The sequence below is a fragment of the Amblyomma maculatum genome, chromosome 1 (genome assembly GCF_055883805.1).
Source record: "Amblyomma maculatum isolate TAMU_Amacu chromosome 1, ASM5588380v1, whole genome shotgun sequence".
In the NCBI taxonomy this organism is placed as follows: Eukaryota; Metazoa; Arthropoda; class Arachnida; order Ixodida; family Ixodidae; genus Amblyomma; species Amblyomma maculatum.
This window is the reverse complement of record NC_139344.1, coordinates 176,783,758-176,808,649: the sequence shown is the minus strand read 5'-3', so window position 1 is coordinate 176,808,649 and position 24,892 is coordinate 176,783,758. Positions and strand designations below refer to the sequence as shown.

Below are 24,892 nucleotides of genomic sequence, written 5' to 3'. Positions count from 1 at the left end.
AACTTAGAGACGGCAAGAAACTAACACGATTTCTAAGCAGATCGAGGAATCTGCTATTTATTAATTGACTATGCGGATAAATAGAGATCGATGGAGTCTGCAGAGCTGTACCGCGGCCAATTTTCAAGCACGGACTAAAGTGCGCACACTAAGAGGCTCGGCAGCCTTGTTTTCAGCCGTTCGCCTTTGCCAAATAGATTCGATGAAATGACATTTAAAAAAAAAAAAAAGTGCAAATGCGTAGGGTATTCCTAGGTAGAACACACGCCGTAGCACGAGGTTAGCTCTTACCGAAGAGATGACAGGATTTGTTTCTAGCCTTAGCAACGTAGACAAATCGGTGAAACCACAACATTTACAGTATTGCGTGCTGAAGAGCGCGATAAAAAAAAAAAAATAGGGAGCGGATTCTCCTCGGCCTTGAGGACATGCTGCTTTCGGGCTCTTGAGAAGGAGTGTAGCTCTGAACATTAACGCTTCAGAAGTCTTTTTGGGGCGAGTTTCAATGAACAGAACATTGAGTAATGTTAAATACGTTCTTGACGTGTGGGAATTTTGTTTTGCGAAATTGAAAGTAAAGTCTTAGAAAGCAAAAGAGAAGCAAATGTATAACTAGACATCATGTGGGCATCAAAATGTCACACGACTACGTGATCACATACCTTAAAGGTTGTCTACGTTGCAATGTAGCCTCAGCTAGCATTACGTGGTTCCAGCCGCGTTATGTAGCCTAACGCGCTTGAGCAGGCATGCGTGGAGTCACTGAAGGTCGCATGCTGTCTGGGAACAGATTTATTCTATGCGGCAACAGTAATAAAGTCATTGAGTATTTTTTCTTTTTTCCAGACGTGCAACACTACCAAAAAGGAACTATGCCTAATACTTTTACGTTGAAGCACCACGGCTGGTTTCTTTCTTTCTTTATACGAATTTTATGAGCAAAAAAAAAAAATGCAGCCTGAAATCCTTCAGTCATTGCAAGTCATGATGCCGTAAGAGACATTGCAATGGATCTGTATACTTAACGTCAGCCTTGCGAGTCGAACTTTTCCAGGCTGCGTCATACGCGTCCACATACAGACTCTACTTTTGAGCTTGCCTATCTTGCTTTTTTTTTTTTTTTTCGTGACGTTGTGCAAGGCATATTCCTGCTTACTATCGTGTACAAAATTCTCCGGGGCACATGAAAAGCGGCAAAGGCGCACGTGCTCTATGTCTGCCAAAAGTCAACTATTTTGATGACCCCGATTAGAGTCCGTCACTGTGGCCTTCACTTTCACGAGCGTGGCCTTTCACAGGATAATAGGGGGGATGTCGGCCTCAGTTGCAGCTCACGCGTCCAGGAGATGTTACCACTGAAATAGAATACATGCCACGTACAACCACCCTATTGCGTACCACATGTCGTCTTATTTGCCGTCTGCACGGAAGACAGCCTGCAACGCACCGTAGTTGCTTCCTAGACTTTGTGAATGAGAACAAATGTCAACAACAATGTGAACGAATTTAGCATCTGGCCGGGACCCTCGTACGTTAGGAAAAACCTTGTATAAATGACAAAATTAAATGACAGTTTAACAAGAGGTGAGGGCACTGCTGGAGTCTATTTTTCTGGTTTATTTCTCTTTGCTCCGCTTCTTGCGCAGCATACTTGGCCTGAACAACCCCAAAGTCTGTCAAATAAGCTGAATGGCAAACCAAATCGGGAACCTAGTTCTTCTTTGCGCCTGGCGAAGGCAAGCCAAAAATGTCTTTATTCGGCCCACAACTCTGGCTCTTTATAGAGGGCATCCCCACCGAGTCTAAACCGCAGCGACTAGCTTTAGCGCTGAAGCGTAGAAAGGCCGGATACGAGTCGCGGCATTTAAACTCCGCGTACTCACGTCGTGCTTCCGAAATTTTTTCGCCTTAGTCTTACTCGTCCCAGCAAAAATGTTGCGCGCTTCAGGCGAGCAGCTCACAACTTGCGCTCTTGGTTTTAACGTGAAAGTTGGGGTTCGCGGCGAACAAGGCTGCTGTGGTTGCTCTCATGACGCATATCGCAGGTACGCCTGGCGTGGCGAAAGCGCCGTGGTGAGGCAAAAGCCCTGGCAAGGTCGCCTCCCAGCAGCTCTTGGAGCATCGGAAAAACGACGTATGTTGCCGTATGGCAAAACAAGTAAAACAGCGGGGAAACAAGAGAGAACTGTGAACAAAACTTATCGCCGGGAGGAAATTTTGATCGTCGAGAGATGCGGACGAACAATAACACCCCCTTCCCCCGTCTCAATCTGAGGACGACTTCGATGGCCTCCAGCGATTACCCGGAAACGTGTGCTCAGACGGCACGAGCCAGGTTTCCCCTCGAGCGATGCATTATGACGCCCGCCTTCTAGGTGACCGCACGTGCGTGAACATTTTTTCCTGCTGTCTCGCTATGGCACAAGACCCTCGCCTACGGCGCTTCTCAACGCTAAGCCTCCTTAGTAGCGCACATTTTTTCCCAGTCTGACGTTCACGCTCACCGTTGAGAGGAGGGACACGTAGCGCGGGCTGCAATAAAATTATTAACGATCCCAGGGCGCATGGCAGCTTCCAGAAACGATGCTCAGTGGCACGCGTGCACTTCGCAACCGGTCACGCGAACCTTCATAGCTCTACGATCAGCTATCTGAGGAAGCAAAGAGTTGGGGAGGACTGGTTAAAAAAAAAAACACAAAAGAAAATCGCCTACTTCAGCTGCGAGCCTTGGCGACGCAACGCGCGCGTCAGATATTTCAAATGGCCGATTGCCAACTCCGATGGCTTTTTCTCTAAATGGCGCTGGAGGAAGATTGGCTGCACGCTGAGCACGCGAACGACAGGCGCCGAATTATCATTAAACTCACAAGGAAAAGTGAGCCCCATTCTTTCCAGCCCAGTGCATGGTCTTGAACCTAGAAACCGGAGTGGAAGTGGTAAAATGTGCCTAGCGCATCCTATATGTTATACGCTGTTCTTCAGCCGCCTTTTATTTACCAATTTGGTCCACCATCGGCAGTAAGTACGGCGTTCTTTTAGCCCAAGTTGTATGTGCTTGGGGGCCATCACTTGCGTATGTGCGCCATGGAAGAGATCAGTCACTGGCTCAGCAGCGGGCCAGTGCGTTAGCAGAGCGCAACGCAGGCGATGGTAGCGTTATACCTGACGTCAAGTATACAAGCGTTTATACAATAAGTAAATGAACGAATGGATATATGTGGCCTTCCTTACCAGTCAGTTACTGGCAGAATGTTCCTGCTACCGACATAAAACTTCTGGAAAAACCATCATAGCATTCCTTTGTAGTCCTGCATGCCGTGCATGACGTCCCACCTTCGGACTTTGATACCTGGCTCAAATAAAGATAGCAATGTCCTGCAGAGCAGGCGAACTTCGCTCGGTCGTCTGATCAGCAGGGCCCGCGTTCTCATTCCCTACAGGCGACTGCCATGTTACTCAGTGAGATCAAAGGCGGTGCACATTTCTTCACACTACACCGAGGCTCTGTGGACTCGGGCAGCGGCATCGGAAGTAGAAAAAGGAAAACGACAAGTCTCAAGGACTTTATGTACAAAACACCTTATATTAGTGCTTTACATGACACGCAAGATTAGCTGCCGACTATTCTAGGCGTCACTTCATACTGTGAACATAGCACAAATGAAGTTAAGCAATAAAAGCAGCTTTCGTTTGCGAGTTCGCGCGATCACAGGTTAAAAAAGGCAGTCTTAACCTGCTACGGATCGGTGGACAAGTATCCCTGCGGGAATTGACCGCGACGGGCATGCGGGGGGTATGCGGGCATTGTTTTTGCCTTCCTCGGGCCTTCTTCTGAAAGAAGGAAGGCATATAAGCAGTGCTACGATTATTCTTCCACTCTGCGAGGAGAAGCCGGTGCTACAGTCGGACAACGTCTGTTTTTGTATTCAAGGAAATAAAAGAAAAAGAGCAAAAAACAAAGAATGGATCGGCATTTTCTTGGACGCTCTTCAACTTTCTGATACACACCTTTAACCTAACCTCATTACTTCAGAGATAAACTGAGAAACGCTTCTAAGTAATTTGGCAGCATGCACTTTCGGTCGTAGTGAGTAGCAAACCACGCACTTTTGGCCCCGTCCTCGTGAATTCACCAGGATATTTTTAACATCAGCTCAACTTACGTGCAACACCTCGTCTAGTGTATATATTCAAGAAGGGGAGGGGAGGGGGAAGGCGCGGATCCTCGAAGAAATTGTGCTTACCCCTGAGCCCCCGTCCCCCTCACTCCTAGTACAATACCCTACGTTGGGCCCTTCTAAAAAGCGAGACAAATTTTGGCTGCGTGCCTACACACTTTATGTGCTGTTGGGAGCAAAAATGGCGGACACCGCACGAAACTCGGTTCGACTGGCACTGACGCGCCACTTTATGGCAGTGACTGCCGTCGAGACAAGCGAGGACGTGGCAGTTTTTATCCAGGGGTCAGGTTTTCTCACTTCGATTCGTAGCGATCCTGCTGGATGAGAAGGCCGAAATGCGTCGCTAGCTGCAGCGGGCCACGCAAAGGCGCTCCCGCTCCCAACAGAATCTAGGACGTGTGTACATCTCTGCATATGTGTGCGTGTGTGCATTAATAAGACCGAAGGAGACGTGAAGCGAAAGCTTCTAGGAAAAAAAAAAAAAAAAAGCAGGATACAAGCGATGAATAACAGGCAGCTAGGGACATGCAAGAAAAGATGGTAAAGCTTATAGAAGTAAACAGGCGAAAAATGACTGAATGCAGTTTCTACAAAATTTAGGCATGCGGGGAAGCACCTTTCGTTTTTTGTGCGTAAATGACCGCAGTCGCACGCTGTTAAATGACAGTCAATAGCCTCGCGTGAATGAGAGCTTCCTGATTCCTCCTGTAGCCTTCCTTGTTTGGTAATTGTCGGAGTGAAAACGCAAGTTTGGCTCTCAGTAAAGCGCAATGTCTGCTTGCAAGAGGCAGAAACCGATGCACAGGCCATCGGGCGTGATCTTTTCGTGAATGGTGCCGCGTTACAGGTCAGCAAAAGGCAACGTCAACCTCCAGAGAAAAGAAATGGCTGGTGTATTTTGCAGCAAACGCGGGTAGACTTTGCCAGAGCTTTTGATAAAAGTCTACGAGCCGAGATAGAGCACCGGAAGTCCGTTGGGCTATAGGATAGCAGAATTGCGAGTTACGCTGAAGCGCACGTTGGGTCTCGTAACTTCTTGGAGAGATTGCCCCAAAGACGCGCCTAGTAACACTCTAGACCCAACATGGCTTTGAGTGCGCTAGCCAAATCAGATAGGATGTAGCCGAATAATTCTGTAAGGATGGCGGCGTATCGATCTCTCCGTTGCGCATAAGTGAGGTAAGCGTGGTCTGTAATACAAGGTGCATAAATTAAGACGAGGTTTTTTTCCACTCAAAGAGATGAAACTTTTTTTTCTGAAATACATAACTATGAATAGTGAAATCTCAGCACTTAGCTGCAAAAATTTAACTGAAAGTTTAAAATGCAGCTTCTCCTGGTACATGGCTAATTTTCCAAGTTTGCATTCGGCTATGTCGTCAGTAGAGCAAAAAAAGTATTTTTCAACCTCTCGCTACCATGGAGAAAAACGTTGATTTTTAAGGCTAACATGATTGCGCGTGTTAGTGTTGAGATGCTGAACCACTCACTAATGGTATCACTGAAACAGTCTGACAGCGAAGTGGATATAATGCAACAACATAGCGTTCATCACGTTAAGTATAATGCCATATGTCTTCTGTCATAAGAAGACTGTGCGGATGACATAGCTTTACGAGGGAGCAGAAGAGTTTTGCGTAGTGTAACAGACATTAAGGAACGCAGCAAGGTTGCACGTTTGCACAGAGCTAATGTAGCACGAGAACTTGTAAGAAACCAGGAAGTGCGTTTGTGAAGCAGCCATGCATTGTTACAGTTTATTTCTGCACAGAAGTAGTGGGAAGAAGAATCCAAAAGAGCTGGAGCGAGCATCAATCACTGTATACGCGCGGTAAAATAGAGATTAAATGGATAGCATAAGGACGATGCCGAAGTAGTTGAGTGGATTCAAATCAAGGACGAAGGGAAACACAGCAGATGACCTTTGATGGCCATTCATGCACGAAAATTTTGCTAAAAATCTGGAAATAATAATGCCTTTAAAAAGTCAGACAGCTGGGCAGGGCTTCGGCAATTCCAGCCACCTGGGGTTCTTTAAAGCGCACTGGCATCGCACAGCACAGTCCATCTATACGCAGCCGCTGCGGACGGAATAGAACCCGCTTTCTCGGCATCATCACTCGAGCGCCCTAACCACTGAGCCAACGTGAAGGAGCTCGCACGGCTGTATATCGAATACAACTCAAGAAAAAACAGCAGACGTCCCTCAAGGAAGGCCCCTAAGTCAAAGCTGTCGACTGGTTACTATGACGTCATGGCGAATCCCGTTAGTCATGGTGAACCCTCTTTCATCTGCTGTACATTGCGTTGTTATGCTAGCAGCTCCAAGTGGTTAGCGACGACGTCATGGAAATGACTTGACGCCATTCACTTCCGGGGGGCCCTCTGATGGGCAAAAACCGTGTTTTTCTTGAGTTATAAACGACTATAGTCGGTCGAAAACCGCATCAATACAGCGCTTGCGCGCAAAAAATGGACTAAGTGCAAGGCCTCTGTGGCTGTGGCTGACCAAGAAAACACTACGAGTGTCTATGGCCTTCGATGAAAGATCCACCATGTTCTCTCCTGTATTCTTGCTTGCTCCATGTTAACAACGACCTTCATTTAACTGAGCATGACTAATATTGTGTCATATTCACAGATGTAGTTGCACGCTATTAGCTGAAGCGCGGCAACACCCAGCGTTCGCCTGCGCTACGCACATTTGACTGCATCGAGAGGCAGAACCTTTTAGAGCGCAGCTCCCGGGCGCACGTTTCTGCGTTTTGCTTCTTCGTCGCCGTCAGCGTCGCCGTTGTCGTCGCCGTTTTCCCTCGGAACTATACTCCGTTTCATACATCAAGTGCAACACTGCCAATGCTACAGCTCTTGTTTGCGCTCTCCGCATCCGCGATGAAAAATAGTGCCTACTCTTGACGAGAGTAAATAATAGTTATTTTGTCTGCAAGCTTAACACGTCTTACATTTGCCATCAACTTCATAAAGAGCACTTTTTTTTAAGGAGAAAGATTGGATTCGGTGAATTTGCATGTTTTTATGTCGTTTGCGTTCGTGTCGCGTTTTCGCTGCCCCGAAACCTTGACAGCTGTGCCACTAGATGGCGCTGACTGTGCCCTCTGCGCTGCGCATTTCATTTTGAGAAAATGGTTCTTCGGTGCTCATTTTTTCTATAAGATCCGCACTGCGAAGATGTCTAAGCACGTGAAGCAAGTTATTGCAAACTTTTATGCTCGGAATACAGTCCGTTTCCGCAAGAACCACTCTACCACAAAACGAGCGTGTAGTGATACGCCTCCATTTTTTTTTTCTTGCGGACTACTTGCGTAGCTTTCGCTGCGTTGCACCTGATGTATGAAGCGGAGTATAGCTCCGTAACCGAGGCAGCGCTCGCTGCTGCCGCCACCGTTCGCCGCTGCGTGTACCCCCCCCCCCCCCCCTCCTTCGGCATCAGCGGATCACGGTGCGTGCATCCCAAGCCGAAACGCAGAGCCACGTTGACTTGACTCGCTAGCGGCGTCAGCTGCATCAGTCAGTCACTGCTGCGCTCTCTTCGCCGCACAACGTTCCTATGGGCCCACGCGCTGACTTCCGCGACCTCCCGATAACTTGATTGCTCTTCGCTCCTCCTCCGATGCCACCCCTGTGCGGCGGCAATCAGAGCGCCGGATCGGTGGCGGCGGATCTCGATATGTGCACCGCCCGAGCAAAAACGCATACCTCAATCTATCAAAAAGCTGAAACAGCTAATTTCGCATTAGGAAGTGACGTAGTCGTCGGCACTTTTTTTTTTTTTTTTTGTACACGGAAGTTCCTCGTTTACTCAGTGCTGTGGCTCTAGCGCAGATGTTTTACGCCATATTATAAAAAGCGCGGAAGCAGTATTTGGTCACATACTATGTGGACGTCGCAGACAGCCACTGTGATATTCGCGCAGTTTTTTTAAGCTTGTTTTATCGTACCGTTCGCACTGCGGCTTATCATAAACAAAGGTTAGTGACCTGTTCAGTCACATGGCATTTTAATAAAATGGAGAAGGGGGGAGCGGTAGAGGGAAGGGGGTGTATTTAAATACAAATCTGCATTTGCTGTGACTACAATGGCATGAGAAACGCATCCACGTCGATTGAATGAAAGGTCTGTGGCCAATAGTACCCGCAGCGAGATTAGTGGCTATGACATTCAGCTGCTAAGTACGAGTTCGCAGGTTTGATATCCCGGCCGCGGCGACAACGTTTTGATGGTGGCGCAAGGTGAACCGCCTGTGCTCTGAGGTTTCAGTCTTTAACAATCATGGGGCAAATTTAACCCAGAGCTCTCCACTACGACGCGTCTCATGAACCATGGATGGCACATGAAAGTCCATAAACTGTTCATATTTCTTGTGCGTGTGCATGCCTTCATTTCGGCAGTCCGAGCAGCAGTGTGTTTGTACAACATAATCATTTGCAATACATTTGTCATGGTGAAAGAATGAATAGAGCGAGTTTTATGAATAACACATTTTGACGAAGTTCAGATAAGGTAACTTTATAGGTTCCTGCTGCAACGCGCACTGCGCAAACGTTGAGGAGTGCAAGACTTCAGCAGACCACCTAGAATCTATATGACTAGCAGAAGCCTGTGTCGAACAAGTCTAAATGGAACAGCGTACGCATGTATCAAGAAGCCAGTCACTGGGGAATTCACGTAGACATGCGTGTACCGGAAGTTTCATCGTTCGATGTCTCAAGATTTGCTAGCCATCGCACAGACGTGTAGCTATTGATATCAGCCGCACGAATGGCACTGACAAATTAAAACCGCCCATAATTTACCTGCCGCAATGTTTGCCTGTTCTTGACCGTAATTGATGTCACGCTTGCCTGCCGGTGCAACTATTTATTGTCAGTTGCCTTGGAGCGCATTGCCGAAAGTCGCAGCGAATGATTTCGCGAAATCATGGACGGGTCTTAAGAACAGGGTACTTTTAGGAGCTTTTAGAATGCCAGTTCTGCCCCTGAAGTTACCGCATGCACATCAACCTGGTCATCTCCAAATGGTGCCATCTGCCGGCCACCAATAACAAGCACTGCGTAACTAAATGAGCATATTTTCAGTTGTAATTTGGAGAGAGTTGAGCCATCGTGTAGAATATGACGCAATTATGTTTGTACTGAGAGCAAGGGCTTACGCGCCCTCACTGATGTGTTCTGAGGGCCATAAAAATTCAGTGAAGTGTACCAGACATTAAAATTCAATTTCTGGAACTCGGCGCGTCATGCAGCATGTGGTAACAGCCATGCAAAATAGAAACGCTATTTGGTCTTGCGTGTAATTCAGATGGGTGTCATGATGCATGGTCATAGGAATGTCAAGTGGCCTTCTGTAAAATCACGATTAATCTATCCTGTTTCTTCAGGCGTTTCACAGCGAGCAGGCGCCTATTCGTGTACCTACAGCGAAAGTATAATCATTCAGCGAGGTTGCCTTTTTTTCTTTGTCTTTTCTCAATTACCTCTTAATAACAAAACAAGCGGTTCTGCGTTGGTCTACGCATAACAGAAATTGTATTTCAAGAACCCATGCTCAACCGTAACCCGCTATGCTATGCAAAATTTAGTGCCCTCCACGCTCCGCTGCTCAGTGGCCTTGGTTAGACGACGATACCATGTTCGCATACAGAGTCGGCGCTTTGGCCGTGGTTTTTCCACGACTAGTTTACGCTCAACATCTTGAGGCCCTTTGGATAACTCCTAGACCTGATTGTATCGCGGACCTTTTCAGAAGCTTCGTTTTCGAGTGGGTGAATATCATTGTCATGGGCTTTGCATCCAGTGGTCGGTACTCTTTTTGGTTTGTGCGAGCTTTTATCATTGAAATATATTTAGCAGCAAGCTTCACTTTCAGACAACCATCTGGAACTAAAGCCAATATTTCTCTGGCAGTCGCGCCGAATCGGTTGTCCATCGGGGTCAATGAACGGCTGGAACTCGCCTAATTTGGTGCAGCACATCCCAGTGCAGATCAGTTTTGTTTACTGCGAGTGCTACTTGCCTACTCTGTAGCGTGCATCTCCCTCTCGTGCAGTGCTGGACGCGAGTGGCAAGATGCCCGAGGGCCTGTTCTTCGGTTCACTGGCCGCCTTCGGAGATATGGGCGAATGCCTGCAAGTGCGTGCCATCAACAGGCGCCTCAACGGCAAGCTGGAGGAGTACTTCCAGGGCCAGTACTGCGCACTCAACATCCGCTTCAAGCTGCCACCAAAGCCAGCCCGTTACAGCCCCAAGACGTTCCTCAAGAACCTCACTGACGAGGTGCCCCTGTACAAGGTATTCGTCCTTCTCCATATGTGCGGTTGCCGCAGAGGCCTGTGTAATACGAATCCCGACACATGAATCAAACGTCGGGTTCTGCAGAATTTTAACATAACTTCTTTTTAGCATCAACACTTCGCTAAATTTTGACCACTATATTCTTCGCTGCGCAGTTCGAGCAGTTTACCAAAGAGCGCTGTAAAGCCAGGAAGCCGAAAAAGAAATATTCAGCAGGTCACGCGTAGCAGCCTGCTGAATTTTTGAAATCCCATTCAATCAAGGCATAGGTAGAGTGATTCGATGCGCACGCATTCATGCGACGGTCTGTCAAAATGAGATTATTTAAATACGGATAAATGTGTTTTTTTTTTATTACCCATGCAATGGGTAGAGTGCCTCGATATGCGCATGCAAGGGAGGCTTTATCAAAATTAACTTTTTTATAAAGAAATAAATGCGTCAATCCTTCTGCAGCTCCATAGTAGCTCATTGGTTAGGGCGCTCGACTGCTGATCCTAAGGACGCTGGTTGGCGGCCGCTTTTCCATGGACGCTACCAAGGCGCCCGCGTACTGTGCGATGTCAGTGCACGTTAACGAAAACCATGATGATGGAAATTTCAGCACACCTCGATTACGGCATCCCTCGCAGCCCGAGTCGTTCAAGCGCGTTAAACCCATGTAAATAGAATTTTTTTTTTTTTTCACCGTCTCCTTCTTGTCGTTAGAGCATTTACATCGCATCTGGAGGACGAAGTATTAAGATGGAACGCCTGAAACGCGAGGCGGTTCTCGATACGGCGGGGAGTCACGCGCCTTCGTCGGTTCTGCGGTTTCGCACACATGACAGCGAAGCTGACACTACCAAGAAAGCGCGCTTTCAGGCACGATAAGCCGGTAATTTAGCGCGTTGTTTTTAACCTGGAACGATTATATACTATTTAATTTTTACAGGGTTTGACGTCTCAGAGCGACTGAAGCTATGAAGGACTCTGTTGTGGAGGGCTTCAGAGATTTTAACCACCTGGGGCGCTTTAACGTGCACTGAGATCGCAATGTACACGAGAGCTTTACGTGTCGCTACATATATTATGGTGAGGCTAGCAAAAAATATATATACAGTCAAAACGTACCCTCCCAGGCCGGGATCAAACCTGCGTCCTTGGCCTCAGCAGTTGAGTTTCCTAACCACTGAGTAACCGCGGCGCAGCATTTCCTGAGACACAATAGCTAAAAGGGTTCTTACTATTTAATTCTGAGCACGCAGCTTGGAAGTCGAGTGCCACAATTGCTTTGTTCATTGTTGACAATAAAACATTCGTTAAATGTTATTCTTAGGTTTATAAAAATATTAACAGGGTGGTTCCAACTACGTGAGCAATATATATATATACGACTTCTCTCCTGCCACTGCCAGGACAGCATATGCGCGTAGCTGTCCGAAAGCTCTGCCCGTAACAACTCGCCGCGTCCTCAGTTATGAGAGGAGGATAAGTAAAGCAGCATGGGGTCGTACACTTTCACAGTTTAGGCAGTTTAATTGAATGGTGCCCGCAGACGCTAAAACCCATGTGGTATCTTTATATTGTAGTAATAAAAGGAGCGAATAAGAAACTAGGTGCTCTTTTGCGATGTCAGTGCATGGAAAATAACGTCCTTTCAATACATAACGTGCTATAAGAAGGAGCGAAGTACAGAAGCTCGACTTCTTCTGTTGTCTTTGCACGCAGGCTCGGAACAAATGATTGAACTGCGTTAGCTGCCTGCATGAGGACAAAAGAAAAAGCCCCTGATTTTCAGGCCACAAGGCTTGGGCGGTCACCATGCCTGACTTTTGTTATGCTTGATTTTGCTTTCTTTTTTGTTTGTTTGTTTTATTTAGAGCTTGAGCGCCAGACCTTTAGCAGAATTCAGCATACGTAGTCAAAATTGGGGTAGAATAAATGCACAGAATCAAAGTAGAAGCAGTGTTGTCCGTAAAATGCATTGCGTAAAAGAACAAGTGTAAAATAACTCTTATTGCTCAACGTACACCCACACTAGGGGTCACCTGTAAATGTCGACAGAGTCAATAACTCTAACGCCTTCAGAAGACAAGAAGTTCCATTAAAAGAAATCAGCGCCGAAAAAAAAAAAAAAGAAAAGCTTCGAAATCGCGCCAGTACGACTTATGAAGTCAGTGACTGTCGTTGAAAACTGCAGACACGCTGTGCGTGGATATATAACTGTTATATTATCTGCACACTCCCAATATTAAGCACGCATTACCGAACTGATTGCAATAATTTACTAATTTTGCTCATTTCTGCAGCACCTCCTCGGAGACGTGTCCGTGGGCTACTTCTACTTCACGCCCATCCGGATGGCATTGTGCGTGCCTTCCACATGCAGCCAGAGTGACATACTGACGCTGGGAAGCGCCGGTAAGGGCTGCACCGCAATGCGAGGTTTTCGTTCGCTCTCAAAGATGAACCGTTGGAACCAGCGTTACGGCAGACCTGACGGCGCAAGCTTATTTTTTGCTGCAGTATTGAGAAGGGTTGTTAATAGTCACAGGGGTTACTTATACAGGTATCCCAATTCATTCCCCAATATTTGTTGGGTGCCTTGGCGTCTCCTGTAAAAAAATTAGTGTCTGAAGAAAAAAAAATATGACATTGCATTTTTTCTTGTACGCCAAAAAAAAAAAAAGAAATAGAATGACAAAGAGCTTAAATTTTCTTCTGCAAAAAAAAAAAAAAAGAAAAAAGAAAAGACCTGGAAGATTAAATTGAAACTAAGTAAAGAGAGGGTCATAGCGCAAAGAACCTTTTTTCGTTTTTTTTTTTTTTTATCTTTTAGATTCGCGGCTAGGTCATGTTTTCAGGTCATGAAAAAAAAATGAATCATGCACATGCTCAAAATATCCCAAAATGTTTTGGCTGGGGCACACTAAGGGCAATTAGTGCCATAAAAGTTGTACAGACGTCTTTCAGTTAAAACAGCCAATGCTTTATTCACAACAATAGAGGTCACTCCCTTTCTACATAACCATCATGTTTTGTATAGGTGAGTTGTTGAGAGTGGAAAATAATTACGACCAACGTTAGCCTGATTGCAGTTGAAGTTACAAGTTTGTGTCAATATACGCGCCTCTACATTCAGGTCTTAATACTGGTTTGAGCTCCGGACAGAGGGAAACCTTTATTGTTTTCGAGTGGAAAGATTTAAAGCTTTATGTGACTGGTCAAGGGTATGAGAGGAGCGAAACTATTCGCTTACTGTCGGCAAATACGAAACAAGAAAAGATGGAAAAATTGGCTAAGCTAGGATTTTTCGGCAAGAGCTGCGGTAATAACTCGTGTCCATCCATTCCCCAACGCTTCTTCCTCTGTTTTTTTTTTTTTTTTTTTTGTTTTTTCTTTTGCATTTCTTCTTTCATTTCGTCTTAGACTTTCTTGTCCCCCCTTCGGCTTGGTTCTTCGTTTGGCTTGCATAGGCTTAGCGTCAACCTGCTTGGGCGTGAAAGCGTAAAACCAAGGCAAGGCATAGAATAAGTGCATCTACGCCTTGTGTTGGTATGAGTAATATCTTGTGAGGACAACAACGGTTAGACAACGGCTCAGTAGTACCGCCGTACAAGATTGGTTTATATGTGCACATAGTATGATGCCTTCTGAGAGCCTTCCGACTTAAAAGTCCTTGCTGACTGGAAGCAAGAAGATGAGATTAATCCCGCCTTGGGGGGGTTAAATGTCTGGAAGACAGGAGGACGCACGTGAGGAACCAAGGCAACGAGGCATACCACACATACGCTCTAGTAGCAGCCGGCCGAACTGTTCACGTCGCCTTGAATCCAGCTGAAGCCCTTCGTAGAGCCCCTCACCTCTTACAACGATTACACTACACACTACAGATTCGGGAAAAGAACATACCCACCACCGCGCAGCTCACTATCCAAAGAGCACAGGTGGTGTGGAGAAAACTTCAGGCCGATACATTCCCTAACCCATACATTGTTTCAAAATTTGTTATTTCAGAAATTAGCCCAACCTGTTGATTCTGCGGTTAAATGGCATCATTAAATTATCTAATTTAGGATTGTTAATTCCGTCTGCTTTCCAGAGAACTCATTCCTGATCATTTCCTTGATGCATGGAAAGAAGTAATTAAAGGTCAGCGATGACCCAGACACCGAATCCCGAGCCATTGCATGGGTCTGTGCCTCATGGTCTCGGAGGCACGTTCTTACCAACCCCCCCCCCCCCCCTTTCTCCTCCTTTCCACGATAAAGTTGTGTTTCACTTCCCAGGAAGGCGGAGAACGGAAAGTTTACCGCCTTATAGGTGATGATTTTAACCACTCAGCGTCATCTAGAGCCCTGCACCGTCAACTAGTAACAATTTCAGGGTGCTTTATCTTTCTGAGAAGTTTCTTTCTTTTTTACATTACAGAAGGTAAAAGTTTGTCACCCCAATGAACTTGTGCTGTTTTGGCAGCGCAGTCATGTTCCATGCCGTAACCGAAAATTCCCTCAGTGAGACTCGAAGCTCGGTATTGCAAGCATGTGTTTCCTTAAGCAGTAAAAAAAAATGGTTTGGAAAAGTTTGATAATTTCGGTTATTGCAATCCCTTCATGAAAATACTGTTTTTTCCAAATTTGGCCCTCCAGAAAAGGAGCAAGTTTTTTTAATCGAACAACATTACCACAAGCTCGACCAGCTGTTTTTGAATGGTCGAATAACTGACCTATTTTAAAATAAGGGAAAAGAAAGAAGACCACCATGAGGGATACAGGAAAGCAGCGAAAAGTATCTGTTTGCCTTCTTGGCCAACTGCCACACAGAAAGTGGAAAATAAAGCCAGCGAAAGCACATGTGTACAAGAGACATAGTGCTGGTGTCCTGGCTATTTGATAATAATAGAGAGGAGGAGGCAGGGGTAATTTTCACATCTAAATGTTTTTTTTTTTTGTTTTTTTTTACAGTGGGAGAGCTGGCTCAGCTTGACGTGACGGTTCCCTTCTGCGAGAAGCTGCAGCCGACGAAGTATACAACATTGCAGCTCATTTCCATGTAAGACAGTTTCGTAACGTCTCGGACCAAGTGTGAAACAACCAGCTTTCGTTTCCACGTTATGAATGGTGCTAGAACTACGACACATGCACGCCCTTGTGCTGCTTCAACACTGTGCTCTAGTTGTCATCATCGGCAACAGAAGAGAAGGAAAACCCTGAAACCATGAGATTGAAGGGTGCTGAGGAATTATGTGCTGCAGTCTGATGGATAGTCCGTGTTCTTAAAGGTGAAAGGAAAACTATTTGGGAACGCCTGCTTCCGAGGCTAAAATGCTATACATTGCGGCTGACATAGCACTCTTTTGCCAAAGGGGCATACTTATACGTGAATTGTGTCACTCTAGCGTATTAGGCTGCAATGAGAACAAATAGCGACCTCCACAAATTCTGCTTGTGTTCAACCTCTGACCAGGCAGAAAAGTAAAAATAATCTACAAAAAAAAAAAAAAAAAAAAACTCAGGGCTGCAAATTGTGCAGTTATGTGACATCGGTTCATGCCAAGGAATGCTGACTACATGGTTAGGGTGTATGACATATAATTACCGGCTTACAACCTTCCTGGTAATTTCTGCTAGTTTCGGCACATGGGAACAAGCCGCCTGTCCACGCAGGCAGCCCTTGCAGATAAGCCACTATGAATTAACCTAGAGGCATCATTTTCTACCAGTGGAGATACGCTGCCAGCGCATACCGATGTCATCGCAATAAAGTCGTGATTAACAAAGACCTAACGGCAAATTGGCCGATTTCGCACTCGTTCATTACCTTTGTCTGGTCAATGCTTCCTTTTGCACCAATACCTGTAAGATCGTCCGGTTTTCAACGGGAACAGCGTGAACTACTTGTTCACCGCTTATCCACGATGTGGTTCAAAAGACCGGTAGATCCGCGTTATTTCAACCGGTATGCAGTGCCAGGCTTTCCAGCTTTCACGACGCGGCGTAGTCTGGTGGATCTCGCGTGACTAGCCCGAGCTGGTGCGGTCATAAAAGCTAGTGAGCCTGGAATTTAAGAAAAAGGGATAATAACGGGCTTGATGTGCCATTTTCGGCTGATATAATAAGCATTTTTAGCACAGGAGCCGTTGGTCTAGCCTCATTCCGAAGGGTCGGACACCTACAATGCGCAGGTTTTCTGAAGCAATGCTTCCTTTCCGTCTCGTCAGCCTTTGGTTATGCGTTGTCATATAGCGTTGAGCAAAGTCACAAGGCAGCATTCGTTGCTTTGGTTCCAAGTGATTTCATCATAACTTGCCGGTTGCGTATTTTTCTGCATAGTTACCGGTGTTGATGCGTAGTAGAGTTGTGACGCTGGTCCTGGCAAGGATATACGATGCGAAGGCCCAGCTTTCCTGCATAACGTCGCAGTGCTGTGATGACATGACCTGGACAAAAGGCAACGCTGCTTGGCGACATGTGCAGGGCCATCCTTGCATTCTTCTTCTGCCTGGTGCTGCTCGGCACGTTCCTGGACGTGGCTCCGAGGGTGCTGCACAGCTGGATCACCCATGACGACGTTGTTCCGTACGCAGAAAAGGATATCGATTCGAGAAGTGAGCGGAGTTTACATTTATTTATGCTGTGTGAATGATCAGGAAAAAAGTCCAAAAATTTGGCAGTCTGTCAAGCTCTGCCTTTTGGAATATGATGCGACAGCGTTAATGGCTCCAGTCCGCGGCTCCATCCCCCCCCCCCCTCTCTCTCTCTCTCTCTCTCTCTCTCAGAATAATCAGTGTACAGCCACACTTGCAATCTACCCCAGCCAGATGAATGACCGTGAGTTTTCTCTCACAACGCTGACGCCGACAACTCCGGATTTCCTGCAGACCGTGGCCATTGACGCTATCGCGTCAGCCCGAAAATTCGGGTGTTAATAATTGAGCATATGTACCAAGCATGCTTAAGCAAAAGTGCTTAGATATGTGGTGAGAATCAGGTGGTGAGGTGAGCAAGTTCGGACCATGAGAAAGAGTTTTTTCGAGCTAGGAAGGTTCATGGTGAAGTTGGTTTGCACCAGTTGCAATAAAGAATGTATATGTGCTACCAGAGCATAGCTCGTTAGGCGAGTGCGCAAGAAGCTTTTTTTACTACTAGGGAGATGCCAATAAAAACTGCGTCACCCCGCAGTTCCCCACAAGCATGAAGCTTTGAGGAGTGTTTGGCAACAATTAAAACAGGGCAAAGAAGACATTCATAGAAAATACGGCAATTTCTCTGGTACTACGGGTGTTACTTCCCTTAACGATAAATGTTTAACTTGAAGAGCTTTGTCGCAGTGCAAATCTGCGTGTAGATGGAGACACGGAAGCATTTACGGAACAAATACCTAATGAAATCAAATAAAGACCGCCGCCACTTTTTATCACCTGTGTCGACATGTATATTTCTGTTTTTACAAGCACCTCCCCCAGCCATATGAAAGAAACACTTCTGTGATTTGCTTAGTGCTATTCAGAAAGCCCTACAGCAACTATATTCTCTATAAGTCTATCCCACCCTACAATAACCGCCTCAGTTCAGTTAGCGCAAGAACAAAAAAGGGAGAGAGAAAATACTGTTCGAAAACAAGTAACTTTATGAGTCGTTATGGGAGAGATTTTTAGGTTAACTCAAATTATCCGTAGTTTCTGTGTTACGCATTTTATACCGTTTCTTTTTAAGGCAGAAACCCATAGTTAAAGTTATAAATTTAAAGCTACATCTTGAGTGAAAAATCGCTTTTATTTTCTGTTTTAACGTTTCGGTAAAACGTTCCCAAGAAAATTTACACAAACGTATCCACACATTGTTTCACTTCAGAGCCAGCAATATTCCAGAGCGACAAGGTGCTTATAGCAGAGTAGTTAAATCCATGGCTGAGAGAGGCACTTTTTTTTTTTTTTCCGCCAAAGTTTCATAAACCCGACCCGCTCCTCGCAGACGTGGTACTGGACGTTCTGCTGTCGTTCTCGGCCTTCACGAACGGCAAGCGTCTGCTGAGCACGCGCACCGCCATCGGTGTGTTGGAGCCGCTGCATGGTATGCGCGTCATCACCATGGCCTGGATCATCCTGGGGCACACTTTCTTCTACAAGAGCTACGTCCTCTCCGGTGGGCCCCTTTCGTCTGTCCTGGGCGCTTGCCGCGCGCCGGCAGAGAACCGACAATATAAATTTTAAAGACACGGTTTGTTCTCATAACATAGACAGCATTTACTGCCAACTTCGGGCCTGAGCTACAACGAAAATTTTGTGGTTGCTTGAACCCGCTTCCCTCGCTGCTCCATAGGAATCGAGAAAAGCGACCACTGCCTCAATTCGGAGGTATCGCCAGCATCCTGCGCAGACGAAACGTGACCGCGGTCATGTGCCCGCGTACGCGCCACTCAAGCCGTAAATAGTGGCCTCGTAACCGGTTGCCAAAGAGCGGCGCCACCTGATCCCCGCCATGCACTAATCATTCATCAGAATCTCAAGGTGTGCGTCCCTTAAGGACACGGAGTAACAGGATGACCTGGCCCGAGGCACCTCAGAGTAAGCGCGGTTCTTCCGGTCCACAATGCGCCCAGGAGGACGCACGCAAGTCATACAGAGTCGCCCATTAGAGCTTGCCCTCGCCACAGGTTTCCCCCAGCCCTCGTCAGCTGTGCGCTGAGGCACGCTGCTCGACACAGATTTAATTACCTTCTTCTACTCTACGCATTGAATAATTCAATGCGTGAGCCCCCAACACCGAGACATCCATTTAAGGACAGACCGATTGTTTGCGTCACTGCAGCAATATCCTGCATCGTTAATTTCTTTCTGCCTTTTTTTTTTTTTTTTTTTTTTTTTGTCTATGATCTTAAGCGCGCGCGCAAAATATGGCGAGGGCAACGCACGCCGGCGCGTCGCTGTCTGCCGATCAAGGCCCTCCCAAGAGCGATCGTAAACGCGGGTGCCGTTCTGGGTCCCGGCAAGGATGCAGCCTCGCCTCATGCGCGCGTGTCCTTTCTGCAGGCGGCCTTTTCGAAGCGCTCGAGTACGGCAAGTCGTTCCCCTTCCAGATTGTCCTCAACGTGTTTCCGGCCGTCGAGACCTTCGTCACCATGTCGTGAGTGCGCAGGGAACGAGGACGAGGGTGGTCCTCTCGAAACCTTGTACAAAAACATTCGCACAGCGAGCTGGGCGCTTTCAATTTGCATTATCGGAAATGCTTCCCTCCCGAGTCGAACGTATGCGCAAAAATAAAAAGGAAATACTGGTCATCTTTGCAGTCTCGGAGCATAACTTGGATGAAGTACAAATCTCCAAAATTAGTGAAAATGCGAGTGTAGATAATAGTGTAGCCGTAACTACCTTTAAGGCATGCTTGCATTGACTTCGACAGCAATATCGAAACTATAAGAAAAATGAAAGCCTAGACTTAACTTCAATTCGAAGAAGTATACCTTAAAGTTCAACCAAAAAGGTACAGTTATGCTACACTTGCACCCTCTTCTCTTCCAGCTTTCTTACTATGTACATATATTTTTTGCCTGTTCGTGTACGCAGTGGAATCCTGGTGGCGTATAACAGCCTGCACAAGCTTGAAAAGGGACAAGGGTCATTCAATCCGTTCAGCTACTTTCTCCATCGGTACTTGAGGTAAGTTCACTTGAAAAAGAGCATCAAGCCGCTCCCACGTGTGGCTCCCTAAGCTACAAGGATTTTAATTTGTGGGATACCTTGCACAAGCAGATAAAATTGAAAAGAAAAAAGCTCGCAAGACATTTACGAGGACGTAAAGCGAATATTTCAGTGTTAGCTTTAGTGGGACAGCAAACAATTTTTTTACCGACACGTTCTCTTCTTTAACACTGTAGTGTAGAACGAAGGCTTGATATTTAAAAAAACGGCGCTTTTTTATTCCTAATTCACGGGCTCATTGCTCAGCGCGCAGTGATGGTTTTTGGAGCTACTCTCCATGAAGGTACCCGTCACGGGTACGGTGATGTCGTGGTGAGTGACGGACAATCGGGGACTTCAATTTGATGCAGCCATGACGCCCACACTTCCGGTAGCTGCGAAAGTCGTCTGCTCGTGTTGCTGCGTGAGCCCCTCTGGCATGCGCGAGCGAGGGCGATGCCGTCGCGTGCATAGTATCGCTTGTTTCCTTTACTTAACCTTGGTAAACGGCATTTCTCAGTTCATTTTAAATCCTTTCTCCGGTAAAACTGGCGTCGGAGCTGTCCGCGCTGGCGTTGTGAACAGAAAATCAGGGGAATGCCTCTAGCAGGCGGTATTTGGCAAGTCATATGGCCAGGCTCTGATAACTTAGCGAAGTTTATGACGTCATGGTCGAAATGGCCAGCTCCTGCAAACTCGGGCATCTACTATGAGATGGGGGAGGGAGATGAGATTCGAACCCGGGTCCCTTGTATCCCGAGTCAGACACGCTACTTTAAAGTCACGTGGGCACGTTCGTACGGCTATGTGACTTAAAGCCGCGTTCAGGTGGTGTTTATCATAATGTGGTATATAAGTTACGAATGCATGCTGATGGGTATGCATGAGATTAGAGGTCCAGAGATAAAGAGATTATATATGAAGAGAACAATGAAGTGCACGTACGCGAACGAGGATCGGCAAGGACAGCCGCGGGCGGGAGCGAATACCGCTGTTGCGTCACGTCATAACCTTAGCAGCTTAAACCGTGTGTTCCTGGTGGCTAGAAAAATGTCGTCGGCCTCTACACGTGAATAAAGGTAAATTCTGACCTACGGAAATTTATGCTGCTTAAACAGCTCTAGAGAAATACCCCCATACCAGTGGTGTACCAGTTCGACATCACAAAGTTGGATGCGTATATTTGATGCAGTCATTAACAAAGCTTGTGGGATGCTGATTTTCGGGGGGAGGGGGGGGGGTTAATGAATTTCATTTTTTTTTCTCGTAGGTCAGTCAGCTGGCAGTCTTGTAGAGAAGGGAGCACACTCGTCCCCTCATTGGCCTCGTTTACCGGATAGCATAGAAATATTTCTCTCTCCCTCTCTCTCTCTCTCTCTCTCTCTCTCTCTCTCTCTCTCTCTTTTGCGAACCCAGAGCCCGCAAGCTTTTGCCATGACTGTACATGCATGTGAACTTGCCCGTGCTATTTGCTCATGTCGCCCACCAAACCTCATTTCTCTACGCTAGTATGTCGCAAAGCTCGTGACACTTATCACAAATAAACGCCCATAAAGCCCATGCAAGAATCTGCTGTCCCATTATAAGCGTCTTGTAGGATTGTACTTAAATGCCGAACAAGGTTAGTCGTATTCCCTTGTAGTTTTCCGCCTTTCTGCCTTGCCAGAGAAGGAGATGCAATAGCAAAGCTTCCGTTAGTTTGTTAGAAAATGCGAAGCGGAACCTGGCAATTAGGGGGAGTAATGTAAGGAAACGTTCGTCTCGCAAGATATCGCACCGACGCCACGGAAAAGAACCAATAATGTAGCTAGAATAAGTACGAAAAGCGCGCGCCACGCTTGGTTTCATTCGGCGGCGGTGACCTGTTTAAGCTACAGCCATGATGCCCGTAAGTGAGCGGCCGTGGACAAGGGCTCGAACGAAACGCTTGGCGAAGCCGTCACCTTGGCCGCTATAACGAAGTTTGCGAAAGCGAGCATTAAGGCTGCACAGCCTCGCGTGACTTCACGCATGCCGGAGAAGAAAAACAAAATCGAAAAGGCAACGTCTGATGAGAGTCAGGGCATCGATTCGAAGGTAATCGCGATTATTTGAATAAACTCGACTCGAAAGGACATTGAATCGGCACGCAAATCGTGGAGTTTTCTCGGTTTAACCTTGTTTCAGTTTGAGCGCAGTCTGCGTCACTCGGAGAGATCTCTTATTGTGCCGCTGAAGCATTCTCAGCCCTCATGAGACTTCAGAAAGGCGCCGGGTTCGTCCTCACGTGTCTATACAGGCAGCGGCACAATAGGCGCCGCGCAGCTGCAGCAATTTTGCCAATAGAATGCGCAGAGCTGTAACCGAATATCTAGAGTACCGAATATCGAGAGTACCGCTGCGCATGCCATTTCTCTTTGAGCGCACGTATGCTCATCATTGCTAGTAAATTATCAAGGTACAGCCTCTGTCAAAAGTTTATAGAGGTCAAGAGGGCTTGCTTCTAAGCTGCGTATAGTATGAGACTCCATTAGTATTTGTGAAAGTCCTACCCAATGAAGTGGGCAAGGCCAAAATTCGACCTTGCCCTCGGAAAATTTACAACACTGGGAATGTTCATTACGAACTACACGGTGTGGCTCAGAAGCAAACCCATTGTTGGGCTCTAAACTTCTGATGAAGACTGCACTTATTCTTTATTTAAACAAAAAAGAATCATATTGCGTACCCTAATATTGATTCATAAATATGAAATGCTGATGCAAGTTCATTTGGTTGATGTACATGGTAAGCAGTTGACAAGTACCGCCATAATGTATTTATTATACGATTGCGTTTTGGACGCTGAGTGACTTCTTTTGCATTGTTGACTGGACTAAAAGCTAATGAATGATCACGCGATATCCAGAGGTGCGACTAAGAAGCAATCAAGGCAAAGTACTAAACTGGCTTCCCAAAGTTAGTAATTGACGTTGATATCATCGCACACTGTATTAATTGCAAACAGCAGGATTAATCATGTCAATATATCTGGCGTACGTTACCCATATTCATTGTTTCCTAGTCACGTGTGGTGCTGTATCAGCTTTCTTCAAGGAAATGGAATAATGTGGTCTTTGATGTTTCTCAGATTTACAGGAATAGAGAATTTTTGACAGAAAACACAGAGGTTGGCCAAATTAATGATGGCATGGACTACCGCTGAGCCTGTGTGTGTGTGTGTGTGTGTGTGTGTGTGTGTGTGTGTGTGTGTGTGTGTGTGTGTGTGTGTGTGTGTGTGTGTGTGTGTGTGTGTGTGTGTGTGTGTGTGTGTGTGTGTGTGTGTGTGTGTGTGTGTGTGTGTGTGTGTGTGTGTCTGTGTGTGTGTGTGTGTGTGTGTGTGTGTGTGTGTGTGTGTGTGTGTGTGTGTGTGTGTGTGTGTGTGTGTGTGTGTGTGTGTGTGTGTGTGTGTGCGTGCGTGCGTGTGTGCGTGCGTGCGTGTGTGTGTGTGTGTGTGTGTGTGTGTGTGTGCGTGCGTGCGTGCGTGCGTGCGTGTGTGTGTGTGTGTGTGTGCGTGCGCGTGCGCGTGCGCGTGCGTGTGCGTGTGCGTGTGTGTGTGCGTTTGCGTGTGCGTGTGCGTGTGCGTGTGCGTGTGCGTGCGTGCCTGCGTGCTTGCGTGTGTATGTGTATGCGGACGAAAGGATGCAAGACCCTTCTGATTTAAGCAAAGTTTTCAAGCCGCTTGATAAAGTTAAGCTTAAATCCAAACCTGCCAGCGGCCGCATATTTCGGCATGCTGAGCACTGGTCTGTGTTTGTTCATCTCCTTCTTCGTTTTTCCTGGGTGCAGGTTAACTCCGGCCTTCCTATTGGTGTCTCTTCTGATGATCCTGCTGCCGCTTACCGGGAGCGGGCCCGTTTGGAACGAAACCCTGCAACCATTCGCAAAAGCCTGCGAGAAGAGATGGTGGACCAATATTCTGTACATCGGTTCGTGGTTCAAAAGAGAGGACATGGTAAGATTTCGCTCATTGCTGACTCTTCTTTGTAAAGGGAGTTAGTGCATTTGTGTAAACTAAAGTTGTCCCGGTACATTTTCACAAAAGCACTACTAAACGAACAATGAAGGCGAATCAGAAGGTCAGCCTAACTTAGGATTCGTTGATTTTAGACGGAAAAGTTCTCTCATTTGCTTTCTGTCGTCTGCAGTAACAAATTCATGTGCATTCTGATAAACAGCGACAGCCGTCCGCGAATTCCGTCAGCCGCTCCGTGAGAAGAACTAAATTTTGGCGGGCAGCAGCTGTTACGACCAAGCATCCGCAATTGCGCGCTCTATTGTTCGCTTGTGGGCATGGATAAGTTTTGTGAATATGTGGTGATGGTCCAATGGCTCTAAGTGAGCCTGTTTCCAGGAATCCTGTTTTGTAAGCATGTTTTGCTTTGTGGACAACCTGCAAATGCCAAATTGACCCTGTCAAGAGAACGTCTGGAAAAACACAAAGAAACGTCCCCCTGCGGGAAATAGCAGGAAGTGTTTTCTTTCTTTTGTTCACCCTTCCAGTCGAGAAGTGCTATCCTCCAGTGATGAATGCCTCCTATCCAAAGGAGACGACAGAGTGACTTGTCCGCTGACGTGCAGGACAAGAAAGGAGCATGACTCATACGGCCATTAAGTGATTTCCCGGGAATGCAGGAAAGATTTGCAATTGTCGAAAAGGGACAATGTTGGGAGCCCTATGCGGCGCCACGTGCACTCGGGTTTCTGAGAAGTAAAACCCC

General features: G+C 46.7%; 1 protein-coding gene across 2 annotated transcripts in view; it reads left to right on the top strand.

The window, feature by feature from the left end:
* LOC146204961 (nose resistant to fluoxetine protein 6-like) overlaps nt 1–24,892 on the top strand; it is an 88,205-nt gene that overhangs the window by 50,035 nt on the left and 13,278 nt on the right. Inside the window, exons 2-9 of one of the 2 annotated variants that reach the window (XM_084586733.1) lie at nt 10,248–10,489; nt 12,784–12,895; nt 15,439–15,526; nt 16,951–17,081; nt 18,448–18,618; nt 19,506–19,599; nt 20,040–20,132; nt 23,961–24,126. In XM_084586733.1, the coding sequence (XP_084442859.1) occupies nt 10,248–10,489; nt 12,784–12,895; nt 15,439–15,526; nt 16,951–17,081; nt 18,448–18,618; nt 19,506–19,599; nt 20,040–20,132; nt 23,961–24,126 (1,097 nt within the window). Of the gene's footprint in view, nt 1–10,247; nt 10,490–12,783; nt 12,896–15,438; nt 15,527–16,950; nt 17,091–18,447; nt 18,619–19,505; nt 19,600–20,039; nt 20,133–23,960; nt 24,127–24,892 lie in introns of both variants that reach the window. The other variant, XM_084586731.1, reaches the window with a different exon arrangement.